The sequence below is a fragment of the Ovis aries genome, chromosome 6 (assembly GCF_016772045.2).
Source record: "Ovis aries strain OAR_USU_Benz2616 breed Rambouillet chromosome 6, ARS-UI_Ramb_v3.0, whole genome shotgun sequence".
Lineage (NCBI taxonomy): Eukaryota > Metazoa > Chordata > Mammalia > Artiodactyla > Bovidae > Ovis > Ovis aries.
In genome coordinates, this window is record NC_056059.1 from 17425968 (window position 1) to 17443184 (window position 17217).

At 47.2% G+C, this 17217-nt stretch overlaps 1 protein-coding gene and 1 long non-coding RNA gene across 14 annotated transcripts in view; one reads left to right on the top strand and one right to left on the bottom strand.

Annotated features, from left to right (window-relative positions):
* The window catches only part of LOC132659928 (uncharacterized), a 74809-nt gene extending 70402 nt beyond the window's left edge, over positions 1–4407 (bottom strand). Inside the window, exon 1 of the long non-coding RNA XR_009600991.1 lies at positions 4218–4407. This is a non-coding gene — a long non-coding RNA (uncharacterized LOC132659928). The remainder of the gene's footprint in view (positions 1–4217) is intronic.
* A 4508-nt stretch (positions 4408–8915) lies between these two features.
* Positions 8916–17217, top strand: part of LEF1 (lymphoid enhancer binding factor 1) — a 122295-nt gene continuing 113993 nt past the window's right edge. For 10 of the 13 annotated variants that reach the window (XM_042251146.1, XM_042251149.1, XM_042251148.1 and 7 more), the window contains exons 1-3: positions 8916–10316; positions 12674–12740; positions 14180–14313. In XM_042251146.1, the coding sequence (XP_042107080.1) occupies positions 10104–10316; positions 12674–12740; positions 14180–14313 (414 nt within the window). In that variant the 5' untranslated portion in view covers positions 8916–10103. Of the gene's footprint in view, positions 10317–11164; positions 11534–12673; positions 12741–14179; positions 14314–17217 lie in introns of those variants that run through there. The other 3 variants (XM_042251151.2, XM_060416807.1, XM_042251154.2) reach the window with 1 other exon arrangement.

Genomic DNA, 17217 nt, shown 5'->3' on the forward strand with positions numbered 1-17217 from the left:
ACTGGACTGCCAGGGAAGTTCCTATATTATTTCATTATTCAATACATACCTCGTATATTTTCTATGCACCAAGGGCTGTTGGAGGCAGTGGAGATATGGCAAAACAAAGTCCCTACTCTCATAGAATTTACATTCTAGTGGGAGAGAAAGGTAATAAATAAGAATAAAAATTATATCAGGCAGTGAGACTGAGGAAAAGATGAAACCTGTAAAAGATGGAGTGCCCAGACTTGGGGTGAGATGGGATTGGATTATTTTTCAGATGACAAGGTCTAAGAAGTTGTCATCTGAGCAGAAACATGAAGTGGAAAAGGGAGTCCTGCGAATATCAGCCTGGCCAGGAGCTTCTGGGCTGAGGCAACAACAGGTAAATGACCAAGGGGTGGGTGGGCGTGCGTGCGTGCGTGTGTGTGTGTGCGTGTGTGTGTGTGCGCACGCGTGAGAGAGTGCACTTGACACACTGGAGTGGGTTGGAAGCCACAACTAGGAAATGGCTCGGCCTGTACTGTGATGCTGTTGTGGTTGTTGTGGGGCATGTTAGGAGGGTACTGCAGGAGGGCAAGAGAGGTCTTATGAAGTTTGTCTGACTCAGCCACTAGAGATTTGCTGTTCCTGCATTACAAAGTAAAATAATCTAAAAATTATCCAGAGAATTTAAACAGCAAAGGTCAAATATCTGGACAATTTAAGCCTCAAAGCATATTTAAGAGTCTGTAAAGTTATCTTTTGGCAGTCAAAAATCACTATCAAGCTTCATAGAATAGTAATTTATCTCTGTCCTTTGCTTTCTGCCAATTTAACCTAAGGGAAGTGGACTTGAGATCTGTAATTGGCAGAGTGAGATTGCAGGACCTTTAAGTCAGATTCAGATCAAGCAAATTAGGTTCATTTTTGCCAAAGAAAAGTGTTTTGTTGAGCCAGATGACAATTTTGAAGCCTAAACTATTTGCACTGGCTCTGGCTACCTTCTGAACTACTCTCATAATTGCTAATTCTGAGTTTAAGAATAACAGCACACACAAGGCAGAGTTAAGGAAAGAACTAGAAGCTGTATCTTGGATAAATGTATAAATGAGTCTGAATAACTCCACTCACTAAGTTTGTTTTTATGGACAGAAGTAGTTCAAATAAAAGAAAGCATCCTCATGGTTAAATGTTAAGTAGGCCAAGTCCTTCCTCTTCTGGGAGGTAGATGAAGGTTTAAAATAGGTACCCAGGTTCAAATGAAAACAATTAAAAAATCAATCACAAGGAACCCCAAAAGTCATGTCATGATAAAAAGGAGGCTCAATCCTGACCCTCCAGGTTGGTTTATTTACTTGGATGGAACTCATTGGAAAATTGTTCAGCTCCACGCTTCACTATGCCTGTGTAGATGTGTTTTCTGGGTACTGGATGTAGTTCCTGTCAGTCAGGCACTTTCCTGGAGCACTAAAATGTACAGATTACACACATCAAAGGCAGGCTGCAACCACTGTAGTTGAAATTTACACAAATCTGTGCTAGGAGTAACTGGATAAACAATGAGACTAATGACCTTGTTCTGCATTAATCTCCATATGGCTCTGTTGGTACTGCTCTTGCCTTTAGGCAAGAAGGTTGTGGCTTTGGCTTCTAGCCTCAAACCAGGGATTAGGCGCTGGCCCAATGCTGACAGAGCCCAGAGCCCTGCCCCTACAGCCCAGGGAGCCTGAGCAGACTACAGAGGCTGTCCATCTTAAGAGGTATGTTTACCACGATTCAAGAAACACCCTTATTACCATATTCGCTGAGGAAACAGATTTATAAAAATAGGAAAAATCCTTTAGTCATGCCCCCACTGCCACCTTCAGAGAAATTACTTTCTTCCAGAGGGCCCCAGGATTTCCCTGAGTATTTTCAGGGCCTCTCTACTGATCCCCCCAAAATAAGACAGAACCCTCAGTGCCTTGGCCCCATGTTCCTTTTTCAGCCAAGAATAAATTTTAAAAATGGCTGCATCCATAAAGAAGAGTGAAAGGAAGGACTGAAGTGCCCTTGCTCAGTATTTCTGTCTCATCTGGGACTTTGGGGAAAGGATACATTAAAATTTGAAGGTTTCCCCTCCTAAGTGCTCCCCCAACCCCACACTGCGGTAGAGTCCTTTCAATACTGTTTGTGAAATTTGCATGTTGCTGCTAGAAGAGACAGTCAAAAGACTTGGAACATCTCAAAAGGGTGCTATACCTGAGCAGCCTTGGACCAAAGTAAAAGGAGAGCAGAACACTGGGAACCACCCCTTACTCCTGCTTCCAGCACTTGGTGCACAGGTCACAGTGAAAAATTCATACTGGGAGGTGGAGCTCAGGAAATGACTCCATCGGTGGGGTTACCCTGGGTTGGGATCACGCATGAACCACACTCAGCTAAATGCCCGAAGTGCTACGCATGCGGCACTCCTGTCACTTCACACCCAGCCCCAGCCATAAGTTTTATTGCCTTGTAAACTTGAGATGCCTCAATCTAAGACACGTAATCACATTCAATTCTGAAACAGTTTCTGGTGTCCCAAGAACACCTCTTATATAACCCTTCTAGTCACTCTTGTATCCTTACTTCTGTTGTTTTGAGTATATTATCCATATACGTGTTGCTCCTTTCACAAGTGAGTGAAGTCGCTCGGTCGTGTCCGACTCTGAAGCCTGCCAGGCTCCTCTGTCCATGGGATTCTCCAGGCAAGAGTACTGGAGTGGGTTGCCATTTCCTTCTCCAGGAGATCTTCCCGATCCAGGGGTTGAACCCGGGTCTCCTGCACTGCAGGCAGACTCTTTACTGTCTGAGCCACCAGGGAAGAGCCTTTCATAGGCCATCACATTACCAAAGCTTTTTACAAAGTCATTGTCCGCTGTGTCAAATGCCTCACAAAAAAATCATCTAGGGAATTCCCTGGTGGTCCAGAAGTTAGGACCCCTCACTTCCATTGGAGAGGGCACAGATCACTGGCTAGGGAAACTTGCATGCCGTAGGCGCAGCCAAAAAGTCTATACCAGTGCCATTTTTCTTCATCCATTTATCAGTTCATTAACAGTCCATCATAAACATGAGGAAGAGTTAAAGCACATTCCCTCTCTTCCCGGAGTGTTCATTCTCCCGCCATACTCACTCCTGGGATGAGTGATTCTAAAGGTGATTCTGATGCCTTTACAACACAACTGTTGAAGACGTGGCGAGGGTCACAGCAAGAGATGCCTAAGTGTGAAACCACCCCCATTTGGTCCTGTGGTAAAGATTGCTAGTGCTTTAAAAGTTTTTTGTTTGACACTTAGAGGGCTGCGTAAAAGTCATCTTTGCTTCATACCTGACATTTGCATATACTTTCACATGCATTACCTCACTGAATCATTACAACAGTCTTGTCACATAGGATATTATTATATGTATTTTGCAGAAAGGAAACTGAACCTGGACGAGGTTAAATGGCTTGCCTGAGGTCACCACAGCATGAGGGGAAGTGACTGTACCCACCTCCAACCCAGGATTTCCGATGCTTTGCAGTACACTATTGCAAAGCTGTCTCTTCATGTTGGTTTGTTCTGAAAAACAGAATATTGCTCAAGAAGTCCATTCAATAGGAGACCTTAGAGGGTTTTTCTTTTTTTTTTTTTGCTATAAAGACAGAAACTTTCTGGCTAGTCAACGTGTCAGAAAAGACTTCCAAAGTCAATGAATGAGAGGACATCAAATCATAGATACTAGTTTTGATAGTGAGTGCTTTGGTAAAATAAGTCTTAACGCTGGTTTTCCAGACTACATGGCACACTGTACGGTGTGTAGAAAAAGCAGCACTGTGCACAAGGAACATGTACACACGTGTGTGTCAGCATTCTCTCCCCAAATGTGGCCACAGAAGAAAGTGCTAAGCAGACTGAAATAAGATAATATTTATGGCTGAAGAAATTCGACTTCACATAACGGCAATTATGAACAAGATATTTTCCCTAATAAAATTACTGCAAAACAAAATCTGGAGAAACTAAGCGTTTCCCTATGTCTTCTTCATTTTACTCCATGTGCTCAAAAATGGTTGCGACAAAGAAAGAGTATAGCAAGCAGAGGCAGAAGAGTCCTAGCCAGACGGCCTCTGCTGAGGGTTGCTTTTGCTTTAGAAACTGGAATGTGTCCAGGCTTGATTTTTATTTTCAATTCACATTTCAGATCCAGCTCCCCAAACTCTTTGATCTTTCTCCCTGTCTCCTTACCCGGAAGAGAACCCTTGGCCTTCTCAGCTGGGAGCTGGGAGCACACGTGGAAAGACTGGCTCGGATCCATATTCTTTCCAAATTTAGTCACACAAAGGGGCCTGCAAGGGAAAAAAGAAAGGATGAAAGCGGCAGCCGCCGGGACTTCAAAGGCCGCGCCGCCGCGCCGGGCCCCGCGCAGGCGCCGCCCTCCGCGGATATAAGGCGCGGCTCGCGCGCGCGGGCGGCCTTTCTGCGCGGCGGCTCCGCGCGCGTCCCCGGCTCGAGGGCGCGTGGACGGGGGCCCCGGCGGCTGAGGGAGGGGCCGGAGGGCGGGCCGAGACAGGTCCTCACACCAAGTGAAAGACGCCTGAGAAAAGTTTTCAGAAAGGAGGGAAAAGACTTTCACGTCCAGCCCAGGAGGCGAGCCGTCCCGGCGGCCCAGTTGTGTTCCAGCTCCCACACCCGTGCCATCCCTTCCTGGGGATCTCCTTCCAGGCTCTCCCGCCGACTCCTTTGCGCCGGAGGCCGGGTCCCCGCGGGGGGTTGTCGGGGGGTCGGGACGCGAAGCCGAGCCGCGAGGGCGCGTGGCAGGCCTCTCCCCGACCTCCGCCGCTTCTCTGAGCCTATCGCGGGCTCCCCTAGTCCTAGTCCGCGAACACCCCGACTTGCCTCTTCTCGCTGCGCGTGGGCAGAGGGTTGGCCGGCCGAGCCCACAGGTCGTGGGGTGGGATGCGGCCCTCCCTCGCGGGCAGTGGGAGGGCCCGGCCCGCACCGTGGCAGGAGACGCCGCCGGCGGACTCCGGGGGCGCGCGGGCGCGGCGGGCTCCTGCAGCCGACCCCGCGGGGCCGCGTTAGGCTGCGGGCGCCAACGAGCGTCGGCCCCGCGGGAGCCGGGCGTCCGCAGGCGGCCGGATTGGGGAAGGACGTTTCCACGGTCCCCCGAGTCCTCGGTTACCCCGGAGGGCGGGGGGAGGCTGGGGGGCTGAGTTTTGTTTGTATTCGGAGGAGGCGAGAAGAGGCGGAAGAACCCCTGGGACACAAACTGCCATTTCCCGCCCCCCGCTTTCCGAAAAGTCCGTTAAACTGAAGATGCCCACAGCTTTAGTCCCCTGGTGACGCCGGGGTGGGAACTGGAGGGGAGTTGGTGTTCGGTCCCTGGAATCACATTATTCGTTTTTCTAGCCCTTCACCCTCGCGTCTCTCTCTTCCAGCATCCTCTTCCGTACCCCCTCCTCCGGCCACCTCCTTCCTCTGGGATCCCACCAAAGTTGTCGCTGGGAGAGAGTCCAGGCCACACAAAGGGGGAGACCCGGAGCCCAGGCGGGGGCTTAGGGCTGAGGAGGCGGAGAGGGCTCTGAAGGGCACCGCGCTTTTCTCTCTTCCCTGTAATTAAGTACTCATTGCGTGTCTGCAGCTGACTTGACTTGGCAGCGACCCCTTCCCCCCACAGGTAGGAGGGGTCTCTGGTGTGGGTGGGGGTCAGTCTAGTCCCCTTGTCCGCACCCGCGGGGGGCTGGGCTGTATGCACCCTGCCGACTTCGAGAACCGTCTTTGCAGCCCCCCTCTCTCCCTGTTCCGGCGCAGGGTGGGCGCCTCGCCCCCCACGCGCAGCGCGGGCGTCGGCGCCCGGCGCAGAAGGAAGTGTTGCTATAAAACAAGTCACAGTTCGCTCCCAATGTAAACCCCAAGCAACCAAAGCCACCAAAAGGGGAAAAACCAACGGCAATCCAGTCCTTAGCAATTGTTTCACGGTCGGAATTAAATCACATCAAAACGCCCCCTGAAACCCACATCCTGAAGGAGTGAACCTGCAACAGCTAACCTCCAGTCGTTCGCTCGAGTTCACACGAATAACCTGCCTCTACATCCGAGAGAAGGGGGCGGCGGCGTCTCTCGCTCGCAACACCCACCAGCTCCCGGACCTTGCGCCCCAAAAGGCAGCTGTGTATGTTCTTAGAAGAGACCTCTCCGCGACACAAATACCTTTGCCAGGAACTTCACTGAACCTGTAAAGGAGGGAAGGAACCTCTTCCCCGGGGTTGCCTCGCCCGTCCAGTGTCTCCCAGCTTTTCTCCCTGAAGAGACAGGCTTCGCGTGGAAATGTCAATCTCCCTCCCAGACAAAGCTTAAAAAAAAAAAAAACCTTGAATGAATGCTTTCTAGAAAAGCCCCTTTTAAATGCACCTCATCAGAAGACTTGCAACAATGCTAAGGACATCAGCGAACGAAACACCCCGCACGCCACGGGGAGGGAAAACAGTCACGCAAATAGAGTAAGACGTTGGGTAATTTCGTTAGAAACAGTGTTTCCAAAGGTGAGGTTTGCCGCAAAATGCAAAACGCAGCCACCTACCCTCGGCCCTTATAGTAAACAGTTCCACTAGTTATTGTTCCAAAAATTCCCATCTTCTCGAGCTCTTAATCTCCAGGACACCTGGAGCTGAGCTCCAAATGACTCAGGGAGTCCAGAAAATTAACATGAAGGAGTAAATGGGATTCGAATTAGTTGCGACACTTTAACGGGGAGGGGGGCAGATGTAGGAGTCGTCATTTAATCTCTTTGGCTTTCAGAAAATCCCCCCTCCCCCACCCCTTGACAGTCTGATGAAAAGGAGTCTCTACTCTGGCTGTTTTGGTCAAACTGCATTTTCCAGTTCTTTTCCTGTCCGTCGAATTGGCGCATTTATGGGACGACTTTTACCTTGTTTTCCCATATTTGTTTTAGAACAGAGGGTATGTGTGCTCAGTCGCTAAGTCGTGTCTGACTCTGAGACCCCATTGACTGTAGCCCTCCAGGCTCCTCTGTCCATGGGATTTCCCAGGCAAGAATACTGGAGTGGGTTGCCATTTCCTTCTCCAAAACAGAGGAAATAAATGTCTGACATTACACTCACTGGTGCCTAATGAAGTTGCATAATGCTACCAACCAAAAAGTAAAATTGGGTTTCCCCCCATCTTTTTAGTGTTGCCTTACACATTGTAGAAAATCATTTCTCTAAGGCATAGCATTCTCACCTATTTGCAGAGGATTTAATGCTTTACTCTCTCTGGCTCCCAGCACCAGCCCTTTAATGTAACCCTAACCTGAGACACAAGGACTGGGACACTACTGAGCGACTGAACTGAATTGAACTGAGCCTGAGACAAATTTTCCGTGTGACTAGTGGCCATGCTCTATGAGACCAACTGAATGCTTTAAATGATAGTTTTAAAAATTGCTTCCTAGTGAGTTCCCATCTCAAGTAATTACCAATAAGCGATATTTTGAGTGCTCACTTAGAGCATTGTTAATGTCTTTACTCATAGGATGTCTAGCAGCATGCAATTTCTTCCTTACACAAAAGAAGAGGGATCTTTACATGGCTATTCCTATATAACAGAGCTAAAGTCTGATTCTGTAATGTTTTCCCCATTTTCAATTTAAGGGAGATGGAGACACATTTCTTCCTGTCTCTTGTTTACTGTTCTGAGGTTTTACAGATGGCTACTGTATTGGGTATAATAATTTTGCCTGGATTTTTAACTGAGGGAGTTTGAGAGCCAAGGAACAAAATGTGATGTGTTTTCAAACTTCAGCTTCGTTTATACTGTAACTTTCACAAAGCATCTCCTTAAAAGTCCTGTCCGTGTACAAAATGCATCAAAGAGACGGTGGAGGCTGGGAAATTTTTGAGGTTGAATTTGGATTTGCATCTTCAAGGGTCTCTTTGAGCCCGAAGTCTGAGGTGCCAGAGACTGCCCTGTCCTCCCTCCTACCAGCTTCACTCTCCTGGGTCCTTTTGCCTCCCCCCGCCCCACACTTGGGTGGTTTTTTTGGTTCTTTATGAGGTTCCCACACATTGTGGCATGTATCTTGGAAAATACACGAGCGACCTAGTGTAACTGTGTGTGAGCATCCTATGGTGAGGATGTAATGAAAAAGATCTTGCTTAAAAAGCGATAATTAAGATTCAGTCTTCGGTTTTTTCTCCCTCCTCTTTTTCTCGTTAAGTCTGGAGGTTTTATTTTTGTTAGCATGTGTTCCCTTGTCCTTTTACATGTATTTAGGAAAGCCACAACTCTTTCTTGTTCTTCTTGCTTCCGTTCTCTCTTATTAGTTGAGCAATGTGTTGTTTCCCCTTTTCCTTCTCTGTGTTCCCGATTCCCGCCTCATCCCCTCTGTCAGAGCATCTATCAATGTGGTGTCGATCACAGCTGCGGCGGCTTCTCTTTCATCTTCTTCCCACTGCCAGAGCAAGGGAGGGAGAGGGAGAGGCGGAAAAGAGGTGGGGGAAGAGACTGGCGGAGGAAGGAGGGGGGTGGGTGGGAAGGGAACAAGAGAAGAGACACTTAGATGATGAAGTTAAACCGCTGGGGCAGAGTTTCTTGTCAATTTCATGCGGGCAAAGCGTGCCTCTCGTGGGTTACAAGAAACGCCGGGTCCTTCCATCCCTAGCCAAGTTGCCTGAATCTTCTCCCTAGGCGCGCGCGCACGCACGCACGCACGGACGCACACACACACACACACACACACACACACACACACACACACACACATACACACACACCCCCAAACCTAGGACTCGTCCTACAGGCTCTGGGAAAAGAAAAAAAAAAGTCCTCAATCACCACCTCCTTCTCGCCGGCCCCCTCCCCCCCACCTCAGCGGGCAGCCAAGGAGAGCTGGAGGCGGGGGAGGGGAAGGGGAGGAGAAGCGACGCAAGTGGGCAGCTTTTCAGCGCCGGCGAGGCGCGGGAGGAGGAGAGGCGGCGGGGAGGCGCAGCCGCTCACCTGCGGGGCAGGGCGCGGAGGAGGGACCAGGCTGCGCGCTCTGCGGCGAAGAAGCTGGGACGCATCCGCAGCCCCGCACGCGGCTAAGCTCCGGGCGTCTCCCACCCCCCGGCCGGGCGAACCGGAGGGGTACAGCTCTTTGACAAGCGGCCCGGCGGAGGCGTGGAGAGCAGCGAGCAAAAGAGCGAGCGAGCCAGACTGAAGAAACTCGAGCCGGGAACAAAGAGGAGTCGGGTTGTGTGTGTGTGAGTGTGTGTGTGCCGGCTCCAGCTCCCGGCAGAATCTTTTGGGTCCGAGGTCCCTGCTGTGACGCCCGGAGACCCAGTAGTGCCCTCCACTGCCGACTCCCTGCGCTCGCCGGCACAAACTTTATTCTTGGCAAACTTCTTCTCTTTCTCTTCCCCTCCTCCTCCGCCCCCCACCTTCTCCTCCGGCAGATTGAATGCGCCTGGAGAAGGAAAACCGAAGCGAAAGGGAAGGAAATAAGAAGCTTTGAAACGGACATCTCCAACCCGGGTGGCTTTTTTTTTTTTTAATCTTCCAGGAAGTGGACATTTCATTATCTTCTGATTCTGCTTACACCGTCTCTACTGGGGTAAACGGGGCCGTTTTGCCCAGCTCGCTCCTTTTCTCGGGAAACAAACTCCTGGATCGTCATCCAGGGAAGCTAAGGTGGAGAGATCTGCGAAGAGTCGCACCGACAGACCCTCCCGTGCACTTTGGAGAGTCGAATCTCCTCCAGAACCGGCGTCCTCCGCGCGCAGACCCCGGAGACACCGGGGGCGTGGGGCGGCCGCCCTGGCAGCCTAGCCTAGCGCCCGGCACAGACGCCCCCAGAGGCGCCGGCCGCCGCGGTCCTCGCCGCCCTGTGCTGCTCGGCCTCGGGGACGGGCGCCGGCATCGGTCTCCGCCGAGTGGGAAGGCGCGGGCGGCCACCGGGGCTCGGGTGCCGCTGCAGCAGCTCCGGCTGCGGGCTGCCAGCCCGGCGCTCTCCAGCCCGGCTTCCGCCCGCTCTACTCCCTGACGCATCCTTCCAATTCTCCTTTTCCTCTCCCCCTTTTCGTTGATCCCTTCTCTTTTCTGCTGTTGCCTGGGGTGCTCCCCCCGCGGAGCGGAGATTATACAGTGGTCGGGATGCCCCAACTCTCCGGGGCAGGCGGCGGCGGTGGGGGGGACCCGGAACTCTGCGCCACGGACGAGATGATCCCCTTCAAGGACGAGGGCGATCCTCAGAAGGAGAAGATCTTCGCCGAGATCAGTCACCCTGAAGAGGAAGGTGACTTAGCCGACATCAAGTCTTCCTTGGTTAACGAATCCGAAATCATCCCGGCGAGCAACGGACACGAGGTGAGCTGGCCGCTGCCCTGTCCCTGAGAGGCGTGCCGGATCCCGGGAAAGAGCCGAGGGAGGAAGGGAGGGAAGGCGCCGGGCAGCCCGAGTCCCGGGTAGGTCTGCTGGGAGCGGGGTGGGGGGTGGCTGGGCTTCTGGTCAGCGTTCTTCCTGTGTGTGGGGTGGAGGGGTGTGCAGGGAAGCGTCCAAGTGTATCAGTTTTGGCGTTCGGTGACTAAACCGTTGGTTTGCGGCCAGGAGAACCTGCGCTTAACCCATTGACGTTTCGCCTTCGGCCTTTATGGTGGGGTTCAGGGGGTGCGGTGCATTAAGGCGAGGATGTCTGAACAGCGCTCCTGAGAAGTTCTTCCGTAGGACGGAAAACAAAGTGCACCCGCTATCTCTCGGTAGATGTCTGCAAAAGTGGGTACACCACCAAAGGCTTAGTTAGGTACAGACGAGCAGAGCCGCAGGGAGAGAGGAAGGGGTGGCGGGCCCAACTGCCGCCGAGCGGGGCTAGCGCGGGGCCCGCCCGCGGAGGGGGCGCGCGCCCGGGCGGCGGGGGCAGTGCGGAGCCGGGTCCTCGCGGCCGCCGGGCCAGCTGCCGGAGCCGTGGGCGCGCCGAGCTGAGCCGCCCCAGGAGGGCTCTCTCACTACCGGCTGGTTTTCCCCATCCATCGCCACTTAAAGGGGAAAAAAAGCAAGCTTAAGTTTGGGCCCGAATCAGGCCTTAAATCTATGCAGAAGAAGGGCGAGTCAGAGAGGCAGCGGAAGCCAGGGCACCCACTCAGGGGAGGGTGGAAAGCGCTTATCAGATCTCTTGGCCCGCTGCGGGCGATAGCGTTGGTAACCCGAGTAGAGTAAATAGAGACACGTGGGTGCTGGCGAGAGCAAGCCTCGAGCGGGACCTCGCGGAAGGGCTATTTCAGGCCTCGCGGAGAGCTTCAGAGGTGGGGGAGGCGGATGGACCCTGATACCGGACACTCCACTGGCCACCGTTGTTCAACAACTGGGAGACGCTTTGGAGGAAATCCGGTAGAAAAGTCCTGACACTCAAATGGTTTCACCAACGCTTTTTCCCTCCAAAGAAATTTGGAGGGTATATTCTTTTTCCTTAAATGGCATCCTTCTGCCCCCAAAAAGAAAGCCTGTGGTTTTGGGGGCGGAGACATTTTGTGTTTTAAACAGCAAGTTTAAGAGCACCTCAGAATTACCTTCTTTATCCAATGGCAGGGGTGAGTAACGCGTTTTGGAAGGCCCAGGGCCTGGTTCCTGAGGAAAACATTGGGATGTTCTCTCTACCCTGAATCTTTCATCTCAACATACCAACTTAAGGGGGAAACTGGGGTTGCCCAGAGCATACCTAACTACACTTAAAAGATTTGTGACTGTGTATTGGGCGGGGAGAGGAGGTCACTGGGAGGACACATGTCCAAGGAACCAAATAGCCTCTGAAACACTCGAGGCCAAACTCATATTTGTAGAACAGCTTTTTCAAATTTCTGCCCGTTTTCCTTGCCCTTCCTTTTTCTATAAATAAATCTGCCACCCACTTCACATTTTCTACGTGTTTTTGCCTTGGGGAGAAGGGCGCTGCGTTTGAAGCCCCAGAACTCAGGTATCTGTTCATTTTTGCTGGTGATAAGTGGGCATGGGGCAAACCCAAGGAAGATGGTGAAGGGGTAATACCACCGATTTGCACGTGGTTGAGTCTGGGTGGATGGTGGTTACCAGAGCTGATATTAGCTGGGCTACCTTTTAGATGTCTGTAGCTCGACTCTCAAGTTTTCCTCCTTTAACCACAGAATAGTTCACTTTTCTCTTGTGAGCTCACACTGACAGCCATGGGGTAGCTTAGGAGCAGTGGAGCTCCTGCTGTGATTGGTTTGGGACAGTTGCCTAAGACCCCCGGTTTGTGAGTCATGGGCTTGTTTTTATTTAAAATGTCATTTTCAGTTGCAAGATGATATTTCAGCCTGCTTTTAATCAGCTCTGACTGAAGTAAATAGTGGTTGAAGAAGCTATCGAAGTGAACAAGCCCCGCCACTCAAATTCCTATCATGTTAGGTGTCCAAGCAGTCTTGATGTGTTTTAGTAAACGGTGGTCAGAACAGCGTGTGGATTGTTGACAAGTTCGTTTCAGTTATTATTGTCATTTGTAGTTTCTAGTACTGTAGAGGTAGTTTTCAGGAACACACTGAAAAGGTTTCCCAGGACTCAGTCCGAGCCTGCCCCCTTAGATCAGTAAAGCAGGTAGACTGAGTTGCATCTAATCCCCCTCTTTTGAGTTACCAGTGGATATGCGCTTGTATCATCATTGTCACAAACTCTAAAGCAATTTTCTTTCTTTTGGGGGTGGGGATTTGTGCTGGTAGGTGGCCAGACAAGCACAAACCTCTCAGGAGTCGTACCATGACAAGGCCAGAGAACATCCTGATGATGGTAAGATATTAATTCTACTTCTCCCAACTTTATTATTTAACATGTACAATTTGTGAATATTGGTACATTTTGCTATTTTTATTTGCATCCAAGAAACTCAAAGCAGATTTAATAAGATTGTGCCCATTTTTTGAGCAAAATGGTAAAGAAAACCCAGAAAACTTATTGCTTACCTCTAATACATATTTCCATAATTCTAAAACTGAATGAGTTAAGGGCCTTTGAATTTCCTTTGGCTTCCAGATTCTTTATGGAAGAGAAATGTCTGTAATGAGTATTTTTCTTTTCCTCATTTTCCCTAATATTCGGATTGTCATAGATCTTTAGTATTTTTTTTTCATGCATTTTTACAAAGAGTGACAGTCTATACCGATTTATTTTCCAACAGGAATAGTTTCAAGTGGGCCTTCATTTGTTTGCTGTTTCTTGTTTTAGTGAGAAGGCAGGCACTATATGCGCAGACTAATAAAGAATAATCTAATATGTGAAAATATAACACTTTAATCTTAAAGTTAAGAACAAGGCATATGAAACATGATGGATTTTCTCCCTATTTCTGATGCTTGCTCAAAACTGTAAAAATCCTGTATTTTTTTTTTTGAGACTTAAGAAGAACTCCTTGTGACTTTTAAAAGAATCTGTGATCTATAGGGTTCCCTTGTCGAACAGCCTGCATTTCTGTTCTCCTTTAATTACTTACAATTGGCCTGACCAGAATGAAGGGTTCGCACATACATGTCAGCCAGGGGAAGAAAGGAAGAGAACTATAATATCAAGCTTCCTTCTGAGCTACAAAGTAGATACACAGATAAAAGGGGAGAAATGTATACACTGAACACACACACGCAAACACACTTTTCTTTGGCAGTGTAATATAAATGTAGCACATAAAATGAAGTCTCCTGGAGTTAACCCTTCATAAATTTGGGTAGTTGCCCATATGCTAGACACAACTTGCTCCATCAGTAAAATCTAGAAATTTTCCAGAAATCCAGAAGTACAGGTAGAATTTTTGAGTTTGCCTATAAAGTGGAGTGTAACTTTAAGTGTATAAATATATATGTGTGTGTATAGCTGAATAGTCTAGTGTATTTATATTATAGGTTTGTATGCCTTTTTTCATGTGTCTGTATTTCTTAGTCCAGTTTGTTAGTATTAGAGCAAATTAAGTTAGATGGATAACACTTATTTTGTAAAAACACCAGTCAGTAGTGGAAGTAAATTGAACCACATGTTTTTAAAACATCTGGTTCACTGCTAAGCCATTTAAGAGAGTAAATACTGTCAATATAAAATAGAGCATAATAACCCAGTTATAATATTTTGTAAACAAATCTTTTATGTAAAGTCTGTAGTAGAACGATTAACTTTTCAATGAAAAAATACAGTGCTATAAAAGGAAGTCAAAGCATTATTGATTGTTCTTTGCCTTCTCTTAGGAAAGCATCCAGATGGAGGTCTCTACAGTAAGGGACCCTCTTATTCGAGTTATTCTGGATACATAATGATGCCAAATATGAATAATGACCCATACATGTCAAATGGATCTCTTTCGCCACCCATCCCAAGAACAGTGAGTAACATGCTGATGTTGCAAATTATTTTCAGAAGTGCTAATTAATTTGTATTTTTGACAAAATGTTTGTTTTTTAACAAAACAAATGCTCTCGTTATATATGACCAGTTGTTGCTAAATAAGACATGCTATAAGGAATGACTGCCTTAAAATGGTGCTACTTTTTGATATTTTGACTTTTGGATATTAGCTTTTGGTTTATTGGTTAAGATGAATAAGAAAAACAGATCATGAACTATCATGATGTCAAGTGAATTTAAATCAACAAACTCATGATTTTATGAGTATTATGCTTTCTACTCTGATGAGAGAGAGAAATTGATTTAATCTTACAATTAACTAAGTAGTCTATGGCTTTCACTGCCGGTAAGCTATGTAAAATCAGAATTCCTTTGGCTCACTTGGAACTGAACATTGGGAATGTTACTTCAGCTTTTAAAACAGTGTCTCATTTTATTGTGTTAGCTAATGTTTCTTTAAAATCAGTTTAGGTGTAGGGGAGCAATGAGCTATTTTTACTTTATTGTCAGTTGCTAAGAAGTATAGCTTGAAAATAACTCTTAATGAAAAAAAATTTTTTAAGTGGTGGCTCAGTTAACTTTTAAGTTCTAAAAATGTAGAGGCATTATAACGGCCTTATACATTATGGTTAACATGGAAACCTCAATGTATATAGTCAGAAGACATCCAAAGGATAACTTGTTTAGTACGTGAATGTGAAATGGAGTTTTCCCTGAGGTTCATCTGTTTGGAGGTAGTGGTAGATTTTTGCTGATCCATCAATATATTTACCTTCTTTCTGGGCCTCACTCCCCCTGTGCCACCCAAACCCCAGTGCAAAACGTATTTGTTTGGGTTTTGGGGATGATGTTTCAGTCTAACTGGCCCTCCTGCGAGTCAAATCTAGGATCATAAAATGGAACCTGTATCTTTGCCCTATTAGCCCAGTGCTTTCACCAAGTGAAAAGAAAAAAAATCAGTGGAAGGCATCTAGGGCAAGTACTGTCACTGATATCTCAGTGGACAGAATCTGGGAACCATGAGATACTCCAAAGTAGAAAAGAGAAATATTTCCTAATCAGTCATGAACAAATAAAGAGTATTTGTGGTTATCTTGATTATCTGTGGCCCTCAGCTGTTGAAGAGATCGATCTAGGAAATATGACCACTTTTTGGGGGGCACTGTGATTTAAAAGTTATTTTTTCCCATGAATTTCAAAAAGATATTTGACCTCTTTAAGTAGGGAATAAGAGTTTTCCAATTTTCACATAGAAGCTAAAATGGAGATCTAGGAAATCTTATGATGGTTGTTATAGGAAAAAGTGATTTCACATTTTATTTTAAAAGGCTTTTCAAATATTTAATGATAGAAATGTGTGTGTGGTACATATGAATCTCTTACCTAAAAAGTGAATGAACTAGTAAAAGTGAATACAGTTTTTAACATTTAGAGACCACCCAGATAAATGCGTCTGAGTTTTAAAATTTGTAGGAGACTTTGTTTCTGTTGAATTAGATATGCATGCATATCAGATAATTTAAAGTTGGGCTATTTTTTTCTTGTTGATGTTTTGAAGGGGTGGGGGAAGGAGACTATATTTTAGATAAGGAATAACTGAAGATTTTTGCTGAAGGCTTCTTAGAATATAACAAATAATCTTTCCAACAAATCAAGCTATAGTCTCTGACTTGGTAACAATAGAAAATAGCCACTAAAATAATCTTACACTTTTAGGCTGTGAACACAGTTAATGCTTCATAAGTATTTGTGGAATTTGTTCTTCAGTTCAGCCAGTTCTTCTTTCAAGGCAATAATTTTTTTAAAGTCAATAGAATAAAAATCTATTGTTATTTATATTGTTATTGCCAAGAATATTGAAAATTAAGCTGCTCTTCCTCTTTAAACCAGCCTTTTCCCCTAGCCCCTCAGTATACTAATCATTTTAAATTGATAGAATGGAAAGTATTTATTGTTAGTGTATATATTAAAATTTTGAGGTCAGTGAATTGAACAGTCATTCATTGTTTAGGAAAGATTTGTGGCCAGAATAAATGTTGGTGGGAGTAGAGTGGAGGAAAGGGGTGTGGTTAGGAAACAGTTACCTTCCCCTCCTATCTGCTGCTTTGCTTTTATTCTGTTCCACTTTAGAACACTTTTATTTTAGGCATCTTTTCTTGCCAGTATTCTGCAGTTTGCCCAATTCCAGAAGCTTTGCAGTTTTAACCACGAGACTATGTTCAATTTTTCTCTTTTAGGGTCCAGCCGAAGTGGGTCGAAGTCTTTTGTTTTTAATATGTAACAGCTGTTTTTAATGCTAAGTCCCAAAGCACTTTAACCGGAAGGCAACCCCTCCTCTTCACCCCAACCACACTTCTGCCTCTTGCTCTTTAACTCTGTTCTTAGCAGGACTGAGTGTTTGTGCAGCGGACATCCACAGTAATAGGTTTGCATCCAGGGTGTCAGGAGCAGGGTGACCATTTGTGTTTGGACTTAGGGTGGGAGCGGTCCCTGTCAGCCCTGTGGCTTGGATTTGCATCACAAACAACCCCTTGTTTACTGTATCTGCTGCCCTCAGGTGTTAGGATTAGAAAAACATCTGGGGGATGGTGGTGAGGGAAAACCCAACTGCCCCTTGCCCACACAGAATCTTCTGTTTGCTTGTAACCTTAGATAATGCAGAGAATACCAGCCATGGCCAACTGGCACGCACAGGAGTGTTTCTGCTGGTAGCTTATTTTAACAATCCCGTATGCATTTGCTCTTTTTAAGACAAACACTGACATACATTTGCTCACACAGCCCTTACTCATGACCTAAATATAGAGTTACCTGCACAGGAGAACCACTTTTGCCATTCAAGCTTTTTTTCCCCCCATCTGAAGGAAAATTTTAATTGGCT